Source organism: Lipophrys pholis (genome assembly GCF_963383615.2).
Source record: "Lipophrys pholis genome assembly, chromosome: 17".
Taxonomy (NCBI): domain Eukaryota; kingdom Metazoa; phylum Chordata; class Actinopteri; order Blenniiformes; family Blenniidae; genus Lipophrys; species Lipophrys pholis.
Window position 1 is genome coordinate 9,604,282 of NC_137643.1, and position 16,593 is coordinate 9,620,874.

The 16,593-nt window shown below is 41.8% G+C and overlaps 2 protein-coding genes across 3 annotated transcripts; one reads left to right on the forward strand and one right to left on the reverse strand.

Moving 5' to 3' along the window:
- The first annotated feature begins 1,079 nt into the window (after window positions 1–1,079).
- dgat1a (diacylglycerol O-acyltransferase 1a) lies at window positions 1,080–13,983 on the forward strand. The gene is made up of 17 exons (XM_080484944.1): window positions 1,080–1,508; window positions 3,278–3,365; window positions 6,965–7,005; window positions 7,857–7,942; window positions 8,478–8,530; window positions 8,742–8,847; window positions 9,223–9,351; window positions 9,633–9,707; window positions 9,812–9,915; window positions 10,018–10,056; window positions 10,167–10,208; window positions 10,491–10,535; window positions 10,793–10,905; window positions 11,024–11,089; window positions 11,243–11,330; window positions 11,761–11,823; window positions 11,920–13,983. Exons 1-17 carry the CDS (start codon window positions 1,225–1,227, stop codon window positions 12,064–12,066), a joined length of 1,569 nt encoding a protein of 522 aa, XP_080341070.1. The 5' UTR covers window positions 1,080–1,224; the 3' UTR covers window positions 12,067–13,983.
- A 135-nt stretch (window positions 13,984–14,118) lies between these two features.
- cfap20 (cilia and flagella associated protein 20) lies at window positions 14,119–16,234 on the reverse strand. Of its 2 annotated transcripts, XM_080484947.1 has the most exons (6): window positions 16,087–16,234; window positions 15,467–15,546; window positions 15,103–15,214; window positions 14,809–14,997; window positions 14,618–14,731; window positions 14,119–14,527 (listed from the first exon to the last, which is right to left on the reverse strand). In XM_080484947.1, the coding sequence occupies exons 1-6, from the start codon at window positions 16,168–16,170 to the stop codon at window positions 14,522–14,524; spliced, it is 585 nt and encodes a 194-aa protein (XP_080341073.1). In that variant the 5' UTR covers window positions 16,171–16,234; the 3' UTR covers window positions 14,119–14,521. The 2 variants fall into 2 exon arrangements, with proteins under 2 accessions (XP_080341073.1, XP_080341072.1); XM_080484946.1 differs by having other exon boundaries at window positions 14,411–14,527; window positions 14,809–15,214.
- Between the last annotated feature and the right edge of the window lie 359 nt (window positions 16,235–16,593).

The window sequence follows — 16,593 nt, forward strand, 5'->3', positions numbered from 1 at the left end:
CAGGGCAAACACAGAAAGAAAAGACAAACACATCTATGCAATTTCGGGTCACCAATTAACCTCATGTGCATGCACCCGAAACCAGGGCAACCAGAGGAAAACCACACACATACACAATCAGAACATGCAAACTCCATACAGAAAGGCCCAGCCAGTGTTTCAACCCAGAGGGAAAGCATCCATGTGTTGCACTTTTATTAGTGGCATTAAAGCAAGCATCAGCTTCAGTCCAAGAGTCACAGGCAAGTGCAGGCTTGAAAGTCCTTAAATGATTTATATATAAAGTAATTTATTGAGCACTGGTTCAGACCAGGACAACCATAGCTTTACTCGACTAACCATCCCTGAGTTTAGATTTAGAGGCAGATGGAAAATAAAACCCATGACCATGGTTGTCAGTCCATATTATTTATTTATTTATTTATTTTTCCAGACTGCAAGAGGGCTTTTGGAGAGAAAATATATTGCACAGATGCTGTTCAATATCCGTGCAATATCTTCCACCTATTTTTACCTTTTATTCGGTGAGTAACATTTCAAAGCACCTGTAGTCTGTTGATTCGTGGCTATATTCACTATATTACTCAGTGAATTCCATTTCACCTCACTTTTGTTTCAAGTTTCAATGCTCAGTTAATTGGATGACTGAGCAAATCTCTTAAATAACAACATAATCCATTGGTCCTTATTTGCTCCCGACTGGAAAGTTTGTTCATCTAAATGTTTGAAGGCTATAATTTAATCCGTTTTCTTCAGACTGCTGAATTTACTCAAATATAGTTTGAACTGCGATAATTAACAAACAAAGAAGAGAAACACTGCGTACAAATTTAAATTACTCCTCAAGCAAATTTTAAGATTTTCAAAGCCAATACAATTTGGAATGAAATAATATACGTCATGGTTTTTTGTTTGTTTTTCTTTTTTTATTCTTATCTTACTCAGAAACGTGTTGAAAAAGATCGATATTCAAACGAAATTGGTCATTCAATAGGGGGATTCCAGCTGGACAACACGGATCTGGCAACCCCGTCGAAGAGAACGCACCTTGAGCCGAAGCGGCTCCTTCATTCACCGCCACAGCGCGAGCGTGCGCAAGTTTCACCGCAACTGCTCATGCAGCTTCTCCTACAGCCGCGCAGACTGACACGCAGGCACGACTGACGGTGGCTGACCCAGCCATGTTGGCGGGGAGGTAGAAAGTGCGTGACTGGAGCCGCTGGAATGAGCGACAGAGGCGGGATGTCGGGGCCCTTGACGCGGCGGAGGAGGACGACCATCCACGGATCGGCCGGCGTGAAGCAAGCCAACGGGAGCAAATGGCACCAGGATGCGGGTGATGACGGCGCGGGGTCGCCTGGTAAGGCCAGAAAGAAAGACGTGGTGCCCAAGAAGGCGATCGGCGACAGGAAGGTGGACGGAGAGCCGGGGACAGCGGGGCGGCAGGAGGACACGAACGGTCCGAGGACGCAGGGGAACGCAGCGGAGCAGCCGAGCGACAGGCTCAGGTATCCGGCCAGGCGTTACGCACAGATGCTCTTTAAGAAATATGATGTTTTTAAGGGTTAATGACAGAGGTTTGGTGTTCGTTTCCTTTAAGATTTTCTTCAAAAGATCTGAACAGTCTGTATGAACAGAGAATCACATAGGAGACAGTCCACAATTAGAATATACAGGGTCTCTTATGATAAAAAAAAAAAAACATCAATGGTTTCACATGAGCCAGTTTAGGTTTTTACATTTATACATATTTGGAGGTGAGGTTTGATTGTGGCCAGAATTTTAGAAAGTCCAAGTTAACTTTATTTCAAGCTATAACCTCAGAAATAAACATTAAAAGTGCTGATTGTAATCTCTTCTCCAACACTCCACACATCACTGATAAAATATCTTGTCTCATTAGTCTGAGTTCCATCAAGACATTTTTTTTTTTTTTTTTTGAAGGCCTCAATATCAGCAGAGGATTTCCAAACCAGGTTGTGCCACATATTTCCTCATCACCCCTGGGAGAATATGGCATATATTGATTTATCTTCTAGTATCAAACTTGTGCAATGACTCTTGTTTGGATTTAGTCCATGTGGGAGACGTAATGCTGAGATTGAAGAATCAACTTTGCTCCTTTGGCATCATTAACAAAAACGTTGGCTGGTTTGATAATCCTTTAAAGTCTTTTTCACACTAAAATAAGCACTACACTAAATTAAATGTATTTCTGTACATAAGACACGTCTTCTGTCACAGTAAGAGTTGTCGCTGTAACAGTGTATACCAGGTATGTTGGGAGAACAGGTGATCTTCTTTTACAAGACATAATAAGACGCATTATTCAAAGACACAACAGCCTGAATCCTGCCCAAAACACAAGCGTTCACTCTCTGGTAGCACCACGCCCATTTCTCAGTCACGTCCACATTTTTCAAACCACTTCATGATTGTCCTGCTCAAATTTCAAACCCTCTCTGAGAGACATGTTTTGCAACTCTGGAGTTTCTCAGCATCTCTCTGACTGCACTTTCGTCCTTCTTGCGTGTCGACATCTCCCCTCTTCACTCTCTTTTTTAATTTCTGTACTCGGGTTCCACATGTTTTATCCACTTCATATAAGGTAGATTGATTCAGTCTGGCTGTCATTCATCTTTTTGTGTTTGTCCCTCTTTACTATTTATGACTATCAAGTGTCTTTACTTGAGTGTCCTGGATCAATAACCACATTTAAAAGTGTCACTAATTCTTGATTAATACATTTCTTTCTTGATTTCAACCAATGTCTGCCACTGTGTGTTGCTGTATAAAATGTCTTAAGAGCCAAATATTCTGTTTTCACAATATTCCCGAGGTCCGTGCCTTTAACCTACATTTTCACAACTCTTCTCACCCACGATTAAGGAGAGCAAACACAAGTGTTTCTCAACAGAAGATCGAGTCAAACTGTATGAAAGAGGTGCTGTGTAGTTCGTCATGTCCAAGAGAAGGAAATGACGAACTACACAGCACCTCTTTCATTTCTGTGGGGGTCATTACTCATTGGGAGTTATCGGTGCTCTGCAAGATCACAATCAAGTCTAAACTCCACTACAATCATGGGCGCAGTGTGAATGTGCCTCTTTATTGTCGATTTAACGCAGCACTCAGTGTTGCGGAACTGAGGTTTGAGAAGTGCCGCAGGATGCGGCCAATAATTTTCTGCCTTTGCCATGAAGATAAATGGGCAAGTGAAAAAGAGCTTTGTATCGCGTGAAACTCACAAGTGCAACCTTTGGCTGTATGCTTCCAGCTGTCATGTTCTTCAGGAGTCTCTCCTGAGCTCAGCGAGCGGCTACAGCAACTACAGAGGAATCCTCAACTGGTGCGTCATCATGCTGGTGAGTAACAACCGACCATTTAGCGTTCATCCAAGAAGTGACAGTATTTGGTAACTTCCTCATTTGTTTTTTTTTTCTTGCTGATTGGGAGTAAATGTACATCTCAGAAGATTTGAAAGCACCGTATTGAAATAGGTGCTGTTTGTCTAGGTTTTTAAGAATCGAGGTAAATAATGACAAAACTTGACACTTCCGGTATAAATTGAGGACTGATTGGGGAAAAATGCCTCCAACTGATAGATACTGAACACAGCAACCTGCAAAGAAAAACCAGTGACGACACACACCCTCCCAGGATTTGGTGTTAGACCTGTCATTTTATGGTGTGACATACCCTTACTGTGTCGCCTGCAAGAAGTAAGATAAGTTGTGTTTTTCTGTTATCTGTCACAACATGAGGATATTAACCATGTGTACCGTTACTCCCGCAACTGGAGCTGATATGTTACAGTTTGGTTTGGTAAAAATATTCTTCTTATGATTAGTTTAGTTATTAGCAGTAAGTATTTGGTAGTATTTTATTAAATCATAGCACGGTTTTTTGTTTTTTTTATAAAAAGCATTTGCCTAAAGTGAAACCAAAATACTTCACCATTGAAGTTATTTTTATTCCTTTTCAATATCTGACAAACCCAAGACCAAGTTATTTTCTCACACGGGCATTTTCATCAGCAGCTCCTTGCATGTAAACCGTGGTGCACGCTCACAAATACCAGCTGACGGGGATCACTACAAATTGACATTATGTGCTCCTTCCGAAAGCAGAAAACCACACAATAAATTATTGGTGGCCTCTTTTGAAATAGCTGGAAGGCTCGGGTGCAGTGCAGCAACTGTGCCAGATAATATTGAGGATTCAGTGGAACGCGTCTTGTTTCATGATCTACTGTGTGAGACGCGCTCTGTTGAAATAATTCAATTGTTCTTTGATGTAGAATCGGACTTGTTCAGTTGGACACTGCTGATCACAGATGCGTCCCATTTAGTAATGCATCTGTGAGCTGAGGTCACCCCAGGGCAACATGACTTTTGCTGTGTGTGTGTGTGTGTGTGTGTGTGTGTGTGTGTGTGTGTGTGTGTGTGTGTGTGTGTGTGTGTGTGTGTGTGTGTGTGTGTGTGTGTGTGTGTGTGTGTGTGTGTGTGTGTGTGTGTGTGTGTGTGTGTGTGTGTGTGTGTGTGTGTGTGTGTGTGTGTGTGTGTGTGTGTGTGTGTGTGTGTGTGTGTGTGTGTGTGTGTGTGTGTGTGTGTGTGTGTGTGTGTGTGTCCCCCCCCCACAGGCACCCAGCAGTGCCCCAGAACATTCAATCACTGGTAATAATTTGATGAACTCGAAGGATGCAAATATCTGGTTCGCCTTAATCCTAATGAAAGTTAAATGGACAGGAACTATAAATAGAAATATACTGTATACAAGCATGTTTCCTTCAGCGTGTGTCTACACACATGCATGTGTTGCATATTCATATATTTGCAAGGTTGGATTAGTTTGTACAGTTTTTGAGTGTCTATGTAGATTCATGCTCGTGTGTGCGGGGGGGGGGGGGGGGGGGGGGGGTTATTTGCGTATTTTTTTCCTGACGTTGAAGCAAGTCTGCAGTGATGTGACGGGATTAATCCCATCTTTAAAAGTTTTACAAAGCCGTGATGGCCGAAGTCCTCCACTTTCTGGTGACCATGGACAGCTGCCACGGCGCCCCTCAGTTTTTAAAGAAAGCCGGAGGGATTAGCCTGTAAGAGTGTGAAGTGGAACCACCCAGTGTGTGTGTGTGTGTGTGTGTGTGTGTGTGTGCGTGTGTGTGTGTGTGTGTGCAGTTAAGACACTTACATCTGTAATTTGTCTTTTCTTTATATATCAGCTAAATTCCTGGAACGTTTGCTGTGGAGACACGTATTATGAGAAATCGGAGAGGTGTATTTTAATTTTTCTTCTCGACAATTAGCGCTTGCCCTTGTAGTTTGTATGAAAAACTGAGTCAAGGACATTTTTTTGAAGGTCATTCTGTCTCCTTCAAATTATGCATAATATAATCTTGCCCCTATGAAATGCTCATAAATGGCCACTTGTGACGATTCCTGCGTCTCTTCTTGGCGATCAATCAATCAATCAGTAGTAGGAGGTCGCCTCAGTTGTTCTCACTGGTGTGCAACCAAGGAAAACCCTGGATCATTTTCACTGACCACAGACTAACCAGTTCAGTGGAGTTGAAAACAAAACCAAAGGAAAATATGGAGCGGACTGCCAGATTCTTTTTTCGGACTCGGACTCAAACTGGTTGTTTCCTCTCGTCATCGCTCTGGGTCAGGGTCTCTGCCTGCTGGTTTTATTTTTAAACCCACAATCTGCCAAATCTGATACGACTGTCCAATAAAGTTATCGTTTAACTAGACGTGTTTATCACTGCAGCGCCGCGGAGTCATGGATTTCCAGGAAGTCCAGAATTAGCAGCCACCAGGACCTTCTGAATTTATTTTACAAGATGTTTAGGGTGCATTTTCTTCATTATTTTATTTTTTTTTAAATTGCTCAAAAAAGTATATTGTCCAGAAATCCTACAGCTTGTGGCATCGCTCTATGCTACGCGATTGTTCTCATTCAAAAGAAACCTTTATATAAAACCAGACGATTACGTTGGGACTCGACCCCATTTGGACCCAGCTGGCACTCTGGAAGTCCGGCGGAATGAGACTTTGCAGTGTTCTGTTGAAATGCGGCGTGGAGGCTCCTGGCCCGTCTGTTGTATTATGCATGATAATCTTCTCTTGTCCGCGCTGAAGGTCACTGAGGCAAAGGTAGCCTCTGATCCACAAACGGCGCAGTGGAAAGAAAAGCACATTTTAGCAGTGCAGAGCAACAAGCACAGTCACTACATTGCACCAATTCTTCTGTGTCATACCTGCGCTGTATTTTCACAATCACGTGAACTTGGGAAGACAATTACCATGACGACTGCATTTTATCTCGAAATGTTCATACATGTGGTTCCTCTCTGAGTGGCAGGGTGTTTTGTTTGTTTCTTCTCGCAGAAAGCCGCGATAACCGATCGAGATAAAGCCGGACTTTAAACTTGGATGTGTAATAGAACCATAAACCTATTTGACTTGACACTTTTGAACCGAGCGAGGCGCAGCAGGTTCAGTCGGTAACCAAACGCGTGATGGAATCGGGGACATTCTGCTAAATTTAGTCGCGAAAACGGGCCAGAAACGACTGCACATCTGACTTTCATTTTTTTTTTGCTTTTTATCTCCCAAAATTGCTCTGCACGAGAAAAGCCGAGTAAAGCCGTGTGCTTTGTTAGGAGTGAACGTCGATAGCCGTATTTTAGTACATGTTTTGAATAAAAACCGACTCTGCAAGTACAAAACAAAGGCAGTTAAATCTGCAGGCCGATCGTAAGCAGAGCTGTGGGAAAAGAAAATGATAAGCCCGATTTATCGCCGGGCATTTTTCAGCTTCCAAACAAAGGCCAGATTGAGTGAACGGTCAGACACATAACAGGCTTAAAGTCTTTTTGAACAGTTTCTTTTCTGAGTTTCCTGTTTGTGCCATGAACTGAATTTTCACTCTCCCATTTTTTTTTCCCACTCCTCTCCCACAGGTGCTGAGTAATGCACGCCTCTTTCTTGAGAACCTTATAAAGTGAGTCTGCACCTACACACAAACCTACACACACAAACCTACACACACACACGATGTGCAGATTGTAAACAAGCGCTTTTAGAAATTGTTCCTTCGTTACCTCCTATTTGCATTGTTTGACAGATCACATCAATTAAAAACCAAAGGAACATTCTGAACCGAGTTAGAAAACCTCTTTCAGACGTCCGCACACCTCATGCAAAACTGCAAAAAGCACATTTGCATGCACACTACTCGTCTTTGCCGTTAAAAAGCAGAATCCCCCAAGGAACATATGGTTCGATTAGTTTAGATTCATTTAGTTATGCCTTTGCACATTTGTTCTTAGATTTTACTTTATTAATCACACGGCCTTTTAGAACAAGCAGATCAGTCAACAGAGGTGGCAAGTAGTTAAGTATTTGTCCACACGGTGGCGCAGTGGTTGGTGCTCTCCCTTCACAGTCAAACGTTTCTGGATCCATGTGAATGGAAATACGTGTATATGCATATACCTGCTTTCTCCTCCAGTTATCTTGGGAAGCAGTGTAGAAGATGGATGACTATTACTAGTTTTTAGTGCTTATAACTCTGTTTGTGCTTGAGTACATTCCAGAAGACTTGAGTTGAAAGTGATTGGAAACAAGAGTTCCATTGTGATCCAATTTATTGATCATGGCTGAGTAACACAACACTGCTGGTTTGACTAGTCAGTGACCCTTAACCCTTAACCCTGACGTCAGTTTGTCCTCCAGCGGATCCCTCGTTACTAGAATGATCTTCTAAAGTACCACTAACTGATCAACCACTAACTACGTGCCAGTTTCACCATGCAAATATTTCGCCATGTAAGATTTGCTGTGCTTTTCCAGGTATGGCATCCTGGTTGACCCCATTCAAGTGGTGTCTCTCTTCTTAAAGGACCCCTATAGCTGGCCAGCAGCTTGCCTAACGATCGGTAAGAAGTCTGAGTCGTACTGCTACAATTTAGTTTAGCCCAATAAACTACAACCACAAATGATATTAAACTCCCACTGTGCAAATATTTGCATTAGATTGGAAAATTATTTCATTTATTGACTACAGTAAAGTGTGTTTCATTGCTTTTTCCACTCCTAAGATGCTGATCTGATGCAGTAATTTAGTTGTTTTTTTTAATAGATCATATGAAAGACGCCTCAGAAATGCCTATTTACTGTTAGTGTGTATGCCTTTCTAACACATGGATTATTAACTTATCTTTTATTTCCCCAAATGAGAAACATCCTGTGTGAAATTGCCTCATCCTTGACAGCGCCTGGTTTTATCAGTGTCAGAAGTGAGAAATGAAAAATCTTTGCTCTTCTCCAGAAGCATTGGCCGATTTGAGCAACAAATGACTTGAGTCATGCTCAAACGTGTTAATATTTATCATTAATTACCCGTTTCTGCATAATGAAAGTCGTGATTTGTAATTTATTTGCAGCTAATAAAAGTTTGTCTCTGTGTTTCAGTGTCAAACGTGTTCATCCTCGCAGCCTTTTACACCGAGAGACGTCTGGCGGTGGTAAGCTCTTCCTGCTGTGTTTTCACGTTGGAAACTACGGAGTGGGTTAGATTGAAGGATTATCACTGGGGGGGGGGGGGCTTTAGACTGTGATCACTCGTGATGTGTATCATCCAAAACAAAAAGCAGTAGACTGTCCCATGTTGTGCCAATTAAATACAAAACCTCTTCTTTTTTTCTTTTTTTTCTCCCCCTCAACATCTTTTCACAGGGCACCATCTCCGAAACGACAGGAAGGATCCTTCACTTTTTTAACCTGACAAGCATTTTGATCTTTCCCGCAGCTCTAATTCTCCGCGTAACCTCCATGACACCAGGTACATAGAAATCCACCACTCTTGAATTGCGTATGAACAGCATGGCCAGCGACGACGCAGCTGATGTCATGAAGGCTGTAAAAAAATCTTTAGTCGCCCGAGTTTAATTTCATAAACGTGCATGCACGTGCGCTTCTTTCTTCCGTCGCCTAATTCTGCGTGTTGCGTGTGTGTGTGTGTGTGTGTGTGTGTGTGTGTGTGTGTGTGTGTGTGTGTGTGTGTGTGTGTGTGTGTGTGTGTGTGTGTGTGTGTGTGTGTGTGTGTGTGTGTGTGTGTGTGTGTGTGTGTGTGTGTGTGTGTGTGTGTGTGTGTGTGTGTGTGTGTGTGTGTGTGTGTGTGTGTGTGTGTGTGTGTGTGTGTGTGTGTGTGTGTCAGTGGGTGCCGTGATCTCCCTCGGCATCTACACTGTGCTCTTTCTCAAGCTGTACTCGTACCAAGACGCCAACAGGTGGTGTCGGGAAATTGGACAGGCCAAGGCCAAGAAGCTGACAAGATCCTACTCGTGTAAGTATATCGACGTGCGCCCGGGTAATAACGCGTCATCAAGACTCGGCGGGCTAAACGTAAAGAAATGAGTGGCGCGCACACAGACACTTGGTTCGGCATGAGCTTCATATTGTAACTGTGCCGCTACTGCCATCACCTGGCCGCGTAGCAAAGAGACTTCTCTAGTGTTTTGAAGTGAGACACTGCATGCGCTTTAGAAACATGTACAGCAGGAAGTCAATGAGGAGCATTGGAATAACGATTGAAGGTTTTTTTTTTTATGTCTGCGTTTCTTTCAGGTCCAACTGTGGCGCGTTCCAATGGGTCGGCCGTTCAGACTCACGTCTCATACCCAGGCAACCTCACACACAGAGGTGACCACGCAGCTTTTCCAAATCAAACCATTTCACGAGATGCCGCGTTATCGGCGCAGTGCGTCTGAGGGAAAGGCTGACTTGACACATTTTCTTTTGTTTAGACATCTACTACTTTATCTTTGCACCAACTCTCTGCTACCAGCTCAACTTCCCGCGGTCTCCTCGAATACGCAAGAGGTTCTTGATAAGAAGACTCTTTGAGATGGTGAGAAGGAACATTTGGGAAAGGCCGTCCCGACGTGGGAGTCGGAGTTCTGAATTTAACCTGCGATGTGGCTTTAATCATACTTTGCTTTCCCACTTGCAGCTTTTCCTCATGCAGCTGCTCGTGGGACTAATACAACAGGTGCGACGCACAAACGGACACGTGTTTGAAGATGGATGTGGCACATATTCCAGAAACCTCTGTTCTCTGTGATTCATGTAACAAAAGACATTTTAAAATGTGTTTTTCAGTGGATGGTTCCAACTATTCAGAATTCGATGAAACCTTTCCAGGTACGTCGCATTCACACATTTGCATTAAAAAAAATTTTTTAATTGTGATAATGAGGCTCTAACATTTCTATGGATGTTTCATTGTTTGAATTAGATTTTCTACATCCACCTGTGTTGGTGTTCTCCACTAAAAGAGACTTTATTTTATGTTGCCTCACTCATACGTTGTCTACCTTAATTCAGCCTGACAAACAGGTCCTGGCCTGAATCGAGTTCAGACGACTATAAGCCAGCGTCGTGTCAAGAAAATAGACAGAAATAACGCTCTTTGTTCCCTCGCAGGAAATGGACTTTTCTCGGATGGTGGAGCGCCTGCTGAAACTCGCGGTGAGTATAAGGACGGATATGAAAGTAGTCTAAAATTGGTCGTCGTCCTTCATTATGGGTAAAAACGTAAACCTGGTCCTCACCTGTCTCGTTCCCTGGTGCCGTTTCTTGCTGATAGATGTTTCACATGTGCATTGGGGCTTCATTAGGGTCATGATGAAGCGCTTTTACGTGACGCCAACCTCTACCAACCCAGACGCGTATCCCTGTCTTCCTCTTCCTCCTCCCCCGTCTCCCCCTCTCCTCTCCAATCTCAGGTCCCCAACCATCTCATATGGTTAATATTCTTCTATTGGTTTTTCCACTCCTCTATGAACTTTGTGGCAGAGCTCATGCAGTTTGGAGACAGAGAGTTCTACAGGGACTGGTGGTGAGTAGCATTGGATGTGGGTAATTAGACCACACAGGATTAAATGTCAATGAAGGGATTCAGACCAGCGTATTGCCTGGAAGAGAAGAAACTCAAACTTTTGTTTTTGTTCCTTAAGGAACTCGGAAACTGTAACGTATTTCTGGGCAAACTGGAACATCCCAGTGCACAAATGGTGCCTGAGGTGAGTAACAAACCTACTGCAATTACTTATTTATTCTGTATCTGTGACCTTGAGCATTCTTTATTAATATACATGAAACAATGAAGCGGGAAATCCTGCAAACTCACAAAGAGTCACAAATCCCTGTAACATGACATTTATTGTGTTTCACAGGCACTTTTATAGGCCCATGTTGAGGCGGGGGGTCAACAGGCGTCTGGCTCAAACGGCTGTCTTCCTGGGTTCTGCCTTCTTCCACGAGGTAAACAAGCAGCATTCAGACCTGATATGTGGCAGTGATGGCTCCTCCTACTTCTGTTTGTCAAGTCTGCTTGATTCAATCATAAGGGCTGAAAGTCTGAAAAATATTGTCTGGCTTTGGTTTTTATACTGTGGTGGTGTTCGAGCTCCCTCTAGTGGTATCTGGAGGAAAGACACATTTTTTGCAACTAAAATAATGAACATTACCTTTTTTTCTCAATTGTATAAAACTTAAAAACAAGTATTATTATTTTATTTTGTTGTTTTCTTTTGTTTCATCAAACACACCTGAGGCATGAGTAGTTATGAATTGAACTGTGTATGAAGTAATGTGAATTTAGGGAGAAATGTGGCCGTCTAAAGATACAAACGTGTGTCTTGTGTCTCTTTATATACAGTTTACTGATGTGTCATGTGTTTTCATTCTTCAGTTCCTGGTGAGCATTCCTCTTAAAATGTTTAGACTGTGGGCCTTCATGGGAATGATGGCTCAGGTAAGACAGGCCGCATCTCTTTCACTTAACTTTCCTCCTCCAGTGGTGGACGTTTGCCCCGCCCTGCACGACCACTGACGTTTTGATCCCTTCCAGGTTCCTCTGGCTTGGTTCGTGAGTCGCTTTCTCAATGGGAACTACGGCAATGCAGCCGTGTGGGTCTCTCTCATTATCGGACAGCCTGTCGCCGTGTTGATGTACGTCCACGACTACTATGTCATCCATCATGGGAGCGGCACGTAAAGAAGCAGCCTGCGGGAGACGCCACTCAAAGAATCTGTCATCCTGCTGAGGTGACAGTGCTGTCAGGTTGACGGCAGAAGTAGCTTTAGTAGTGTTTTATTTTTGCACTATAATGAACCGACCACAGTACATCAGGAAAAGAAAGTCTTAAGAAGTGGAGGATGTCAAGCTCAAGTCCACTTACAATATGTCAGCCCCTGAAGTGACAAACATTTTATGATACAGTATATTTTCTTGGATGTTTCAACATTTAATTCTGAACCCAAATTGTAAAACGACTTTAAAATTTGCCATTTAATTTCTCTCCGCTGTATGACTTTATCTAAATCTGTTCAGGTTTGGTTGTGCTCGCCTGCTTCGGGGCTTTGAAGGCACTTAAAAACATCCAGATGTAAGATCATCACGTACAACCAGGCACTCCGGCCGCGTTGAAAATGCACAAACCGCCACAGTCGCAACGGAAGTGAATCACTGCCAAGTGAGCACCAGATAGGACCGGATCGTGAACCAGTGCATAAAGCATGAACATACTATTTCTATGTCGGAGGCGTAGAAGTGACTTGTCGCGATATTACATTACGAACCTGTTGAAAGCTTCTCGAGGCCGAAAGACTCTTGAGGAAAGCAAGAATTCTTTTCTTGAATCAGATGAAGGTGAGGTCTGGACCCACAGGCAGCCTCTCGTCTGCCGTTTCTGCAAACACAATCAATGCAAGCTGTTAGTGTAACAGTGTATACTGCTGCTGTGTTTATTTGCCTTGGCTTTATCACCTGTCCGCTTTGTGTTCCACTTGATTTTCTCGACCGTATGCAATCGAATCGTGCCATCTTGAAAATAACGCGTTGCATTTTTTTTGTTGTTGTTTTGTTAAGTTATTAATTTATTAGTTTGATTGAAATGTTTGAGCCAATAAACGTTTTTGCACTTTAAAGAGATGCATGCCGTTGACTAAAGCAATAGATTTCTATGAATGTAAATCTAAATCAAACTGTTGTTTTGTTGGATTATTATTTCTGTGATTTGCTTGTTGACTATATTGTTATGTGGTTTATGTATAATTTGTTTAAAAGTACCACGGAGAGCTGCTATAGTAGAATTATGTGAATCAAGCAGCCTGTTTATGGGTTTAATGTTGCCGAGCCTGACACTGTTATTTTTTTTATTACAAGTTCTGTTATTTCATGTTAAAGTGTGTTTTTTTCTTTCTTTTCTTTTTCTTTAATGAACGTGATGAATTTGAACCTTTAATTTTTTTTCTTCTCTCACCGAAGATATTTCAGGGAAAACACAGATGTTGTCTGATTACAACAGCAGTTGTCAAACGGACTGCGTGTTGGCATTCCTTAATGAAACTAACAAGTGCCTGCTGTGGGGAAAAAAAAAACTTACATTTGAAAAAGATGCCAATAGTTTTAAAGCCAAATACTTCAATTTGAATATAAAGAATAAAAAAAAAAGTTGATCCTGATAATACTCGATGTAGCAAATGGAAATATTTGCAGTGTCTTGGGTTTATTTTGAGAAGTTCTTACGCCAACGTTCAAATGGAACCAAACTGAACTTTCTTTGTAAACGTTTGTTTACAGCAGTAATTTAAGACTAAATGTTGTGATAAGGGGGCGGTGCTTCATTTTGATTATGGATACATACGTTGTTTTGTTTTTTTGTCATTTCATTTAAGTTTCTTTAATTTCTACAACTTTTTCATCAGTAAATGTGCTGGAGCTCTTGTCAATCTTTTTTTTTTTTTTAATTTCTATGATGCAATATAGTCAGATGAATGTATTGGTGTCGTCTTCATAATATGTAAAGAAAATCCAAAGTGAAACCAAGATTATGTTTTGGGAGTGCAAATACTTTTCACAACCTTTCACTGGGAAAAGTTTGTGCTGTTTGATAAAGAGTTTATATCTGGCAGTGGCTTTGTGTCTTTTCCTTTGGACCTTTACAGAAAGTAAGACCTCATGTTTTTGTTTTATTTACCGGGTACTATTAGTTGTCTTTGTTTTATATTTAGCAGTTTTAACCATGAACGCACAAAACATTTTTTTAAATATTTATTGTGCAGAAAGAAACACATGAAACCTTTTAGCCCCGACTGAATGTATACGAAGACATACAATTAGAGTGCTGAGCTTGTTTTAAAGTTTTCAACTTTTTCATTTTCTGATTTCAACTGTCTTGCATTTTTGGAGAAAACGTACAATATAAACTCTCTAAACTTTAAGATCTGTGTGTACCTCGAAATTCATGACGCCACAGCTTTTGGCAATAGCACTATGGATCGAAAAAGTGTTGTTAGTTCATTAAAAAACTTTATTTTGCAAACAAGACAATGAACAACAGTTACAGCATCAAAAAAAAGAAATTATATTTGTCATCTTAATTAAAGCTACTCGGATATGAATCTTCCTTCTGAACTCCCTCTGGTGGAACAGTGCAGGTTGTGAGGGTCTATTGCTGTAAGAAACAATGAGAAGTGTCCATAACATTTGTCACAAGCAACTGCTATCTGAACCAACACATGATTCAAAGAATACGAGGTCTCACCTTTGCCTTTTGGCTCTGGACAGGCAGATAGAGTTTGAACTCCGCTGGGAGTTCATCCTCTGAGTACAGTCTGTCTGAGAAGTATACTCTCCTGATACGGCAGTTTGCATGAATCTGGAAAAAACGGGTGAGACATCAGCATAAAAAAAAGTGTGTGAAGGAGCCCGATTCAGATGTTTTAATGCACGAACCTGTACTCGCAGTGTCTCTGTATAATTGGTTCCATAGGCCCTTCTGGTGAAATCTGACAGGTTAAACTGTATCTGGTTCCAACCATCATCCAACCTCATGGGCATGGTGCAGATGAACGGCTTCACTCGAGTTGTACTCTGATAATTACTCGCTCGAAACCGGCGGCGAACATTTTTATCATCCAGAACCTGAAAGTTGTGAAGAAATGTGCGGACAGATGACACACCAGTGACCACGAGGCCAGGATTCCCTTTTTTGCCAACAATACAATAGGAAGATGTCTGCATCTGTACCTGAATCTCAAAGCTGAAATACTTTTTGAGGTTCTTAATGATCATCACCAAAAAAGGCAGTTTGATGCCAAGAGTCTTCTTAGGATCTGCCGGACATGTTATGTAGGTGGTGCTGTAGCAAGGAGAGTTAAAATGGAGAAATTAAGGGAATCTTGTAATTACAAGAGTTGTGTATTAGGAGACATAGAAAGACATGTGCAGGGCCGAAATAAATATTCTTCAAAAAAACAGTAGCAAACACATCTAATCTAGCACTGGATATATACAATGCATTAAAAATACAGGTTAACAACATGTGTTAGACTGATCCGGATAAGCAAACAATACAAGTATTCACAGAATCTATTGCTGAGTAAACACTCACCTGACGTTTGCGCCTTCAACCTCCAGAACATTTGAGTGTATGTCATTGTCATTGACTCTCTTGATGTGGCCATTCTTCACCTATAGACACACAAAAAGACGGGGGGGGGGGGGGGGGGGGGGGGGGTAAACGCTCATTGAAGCAAACTTGTGAAACATAAAACCTCAAAAAGAAAGATATTTTCCAAACTTCTATGAAACTAAAATGAAATAATAAAACCATTACATCTCAAAGGAAAAAATGCGGGTCTAAGCACGGCAAGTGCAAGGACCCTAACAAACTAAAAACTGACAAAACAGACACAAACCTTCTTGGTGATATTCTATTTTTTAGAAGGCACACTGAAATCACGGTGTAAACGTGTTGGCCACGTTAGTTGTACAACTGAGCTCACAACTTCGTATAACTGACTAAATCACGTCGTATCCGATTCTAAAAGACTGCATCGGATTAAGAGATTACAAATGTAATCTCTCATTCCAACTGAATTCATCACATGTTAATATTTTGGTATTTAAGTACGTTATTTCAACACAGCCTCCCTCTGGCAGTTTGCACGGCAAGATACCGAAGTCTGACGCATTCCAGCTTCATTGCTTCAATATAGATGTGGTGCTCACCTTTTTGTCCCATATCTGCAAAGGTTTGCTCCCAATGCTGTATAGGATGGACAGAAATCCGCTCTGGAAAGTGTTTTTGAACATCTTTTCAGAGTTTTGCTGCCAGCGAGCGTCTCGTCCGTGTGCAGATTGTTTGTTTCCGTTTCCATGAAACTACTTCCGGGCACTTCCGGTCGCAGCAATGTGTTTATTCTGGCGCTTTAAGAAATCAAATTTCTCGTGTGCTGAGATAGCATCGAACGATTTTTATAGTAATGTGAAATAAGGTACTGTAGGGGTCGATTAATGAAAATTTGCGTGTTGCTAGGAACGAATATTAGTCGGGTGTTGTTCTCCCCGGTAACTTCACGTTGACATGTCTATGTCGTCATGGTAACACAAAATGTAGCACCTTTGTTTCACTGTTGGGGGCAGTGCTGAGCACACAACGATTTCTTTTTGAGACCAGGTCCACACTGAGACCTCTGAAGAAGCATTTTGAATCAGATTTTAAAACACGGTGATTTC

Coding starts and splice junctions, on each gene's coding strand:
- dgat1a (XM_080484944.1), top strand. CDS start 1,225: ATGAGCGACAGAGGCGGGATGTCGGGGCCCTTGACGCGGCGGAGGAGG. Junction 10,057..10,166: donor TCGTGGGACTAATACAACAG/GTGCGACGCACA, acceptor TGTGTTTTTCAG/TGGATGGTTCCAACTATTCA. Junction 10,536..10,792: donor AGCGCCTGCTGAAACTCGCG/GTGAGTATAAGG, acceptor CTCCAATCTCAG/GTCCCCAACCATCTCATATG.
- cfap20 (XM_080484946.1), bottom strand. CDS start 16,170: ATGTTCAAAAACACTTTCCAGAGCGGATTTCTGTCCATCCTATACAGC. Junction 15,547..16,086: donor TGCAGATATGGGACAAAAAG/GTGAGCACCACA, acceptor GTGTGTCTATAG/GTGAAGAATGGCCACATCAA. Junction 15,215..15,466: donor GTTGAAGGCGCAAACGTCAG/GTGAGTGTTTAC, acceptor TCCTTGCTACAG/CACCACCTACATAACATGTC.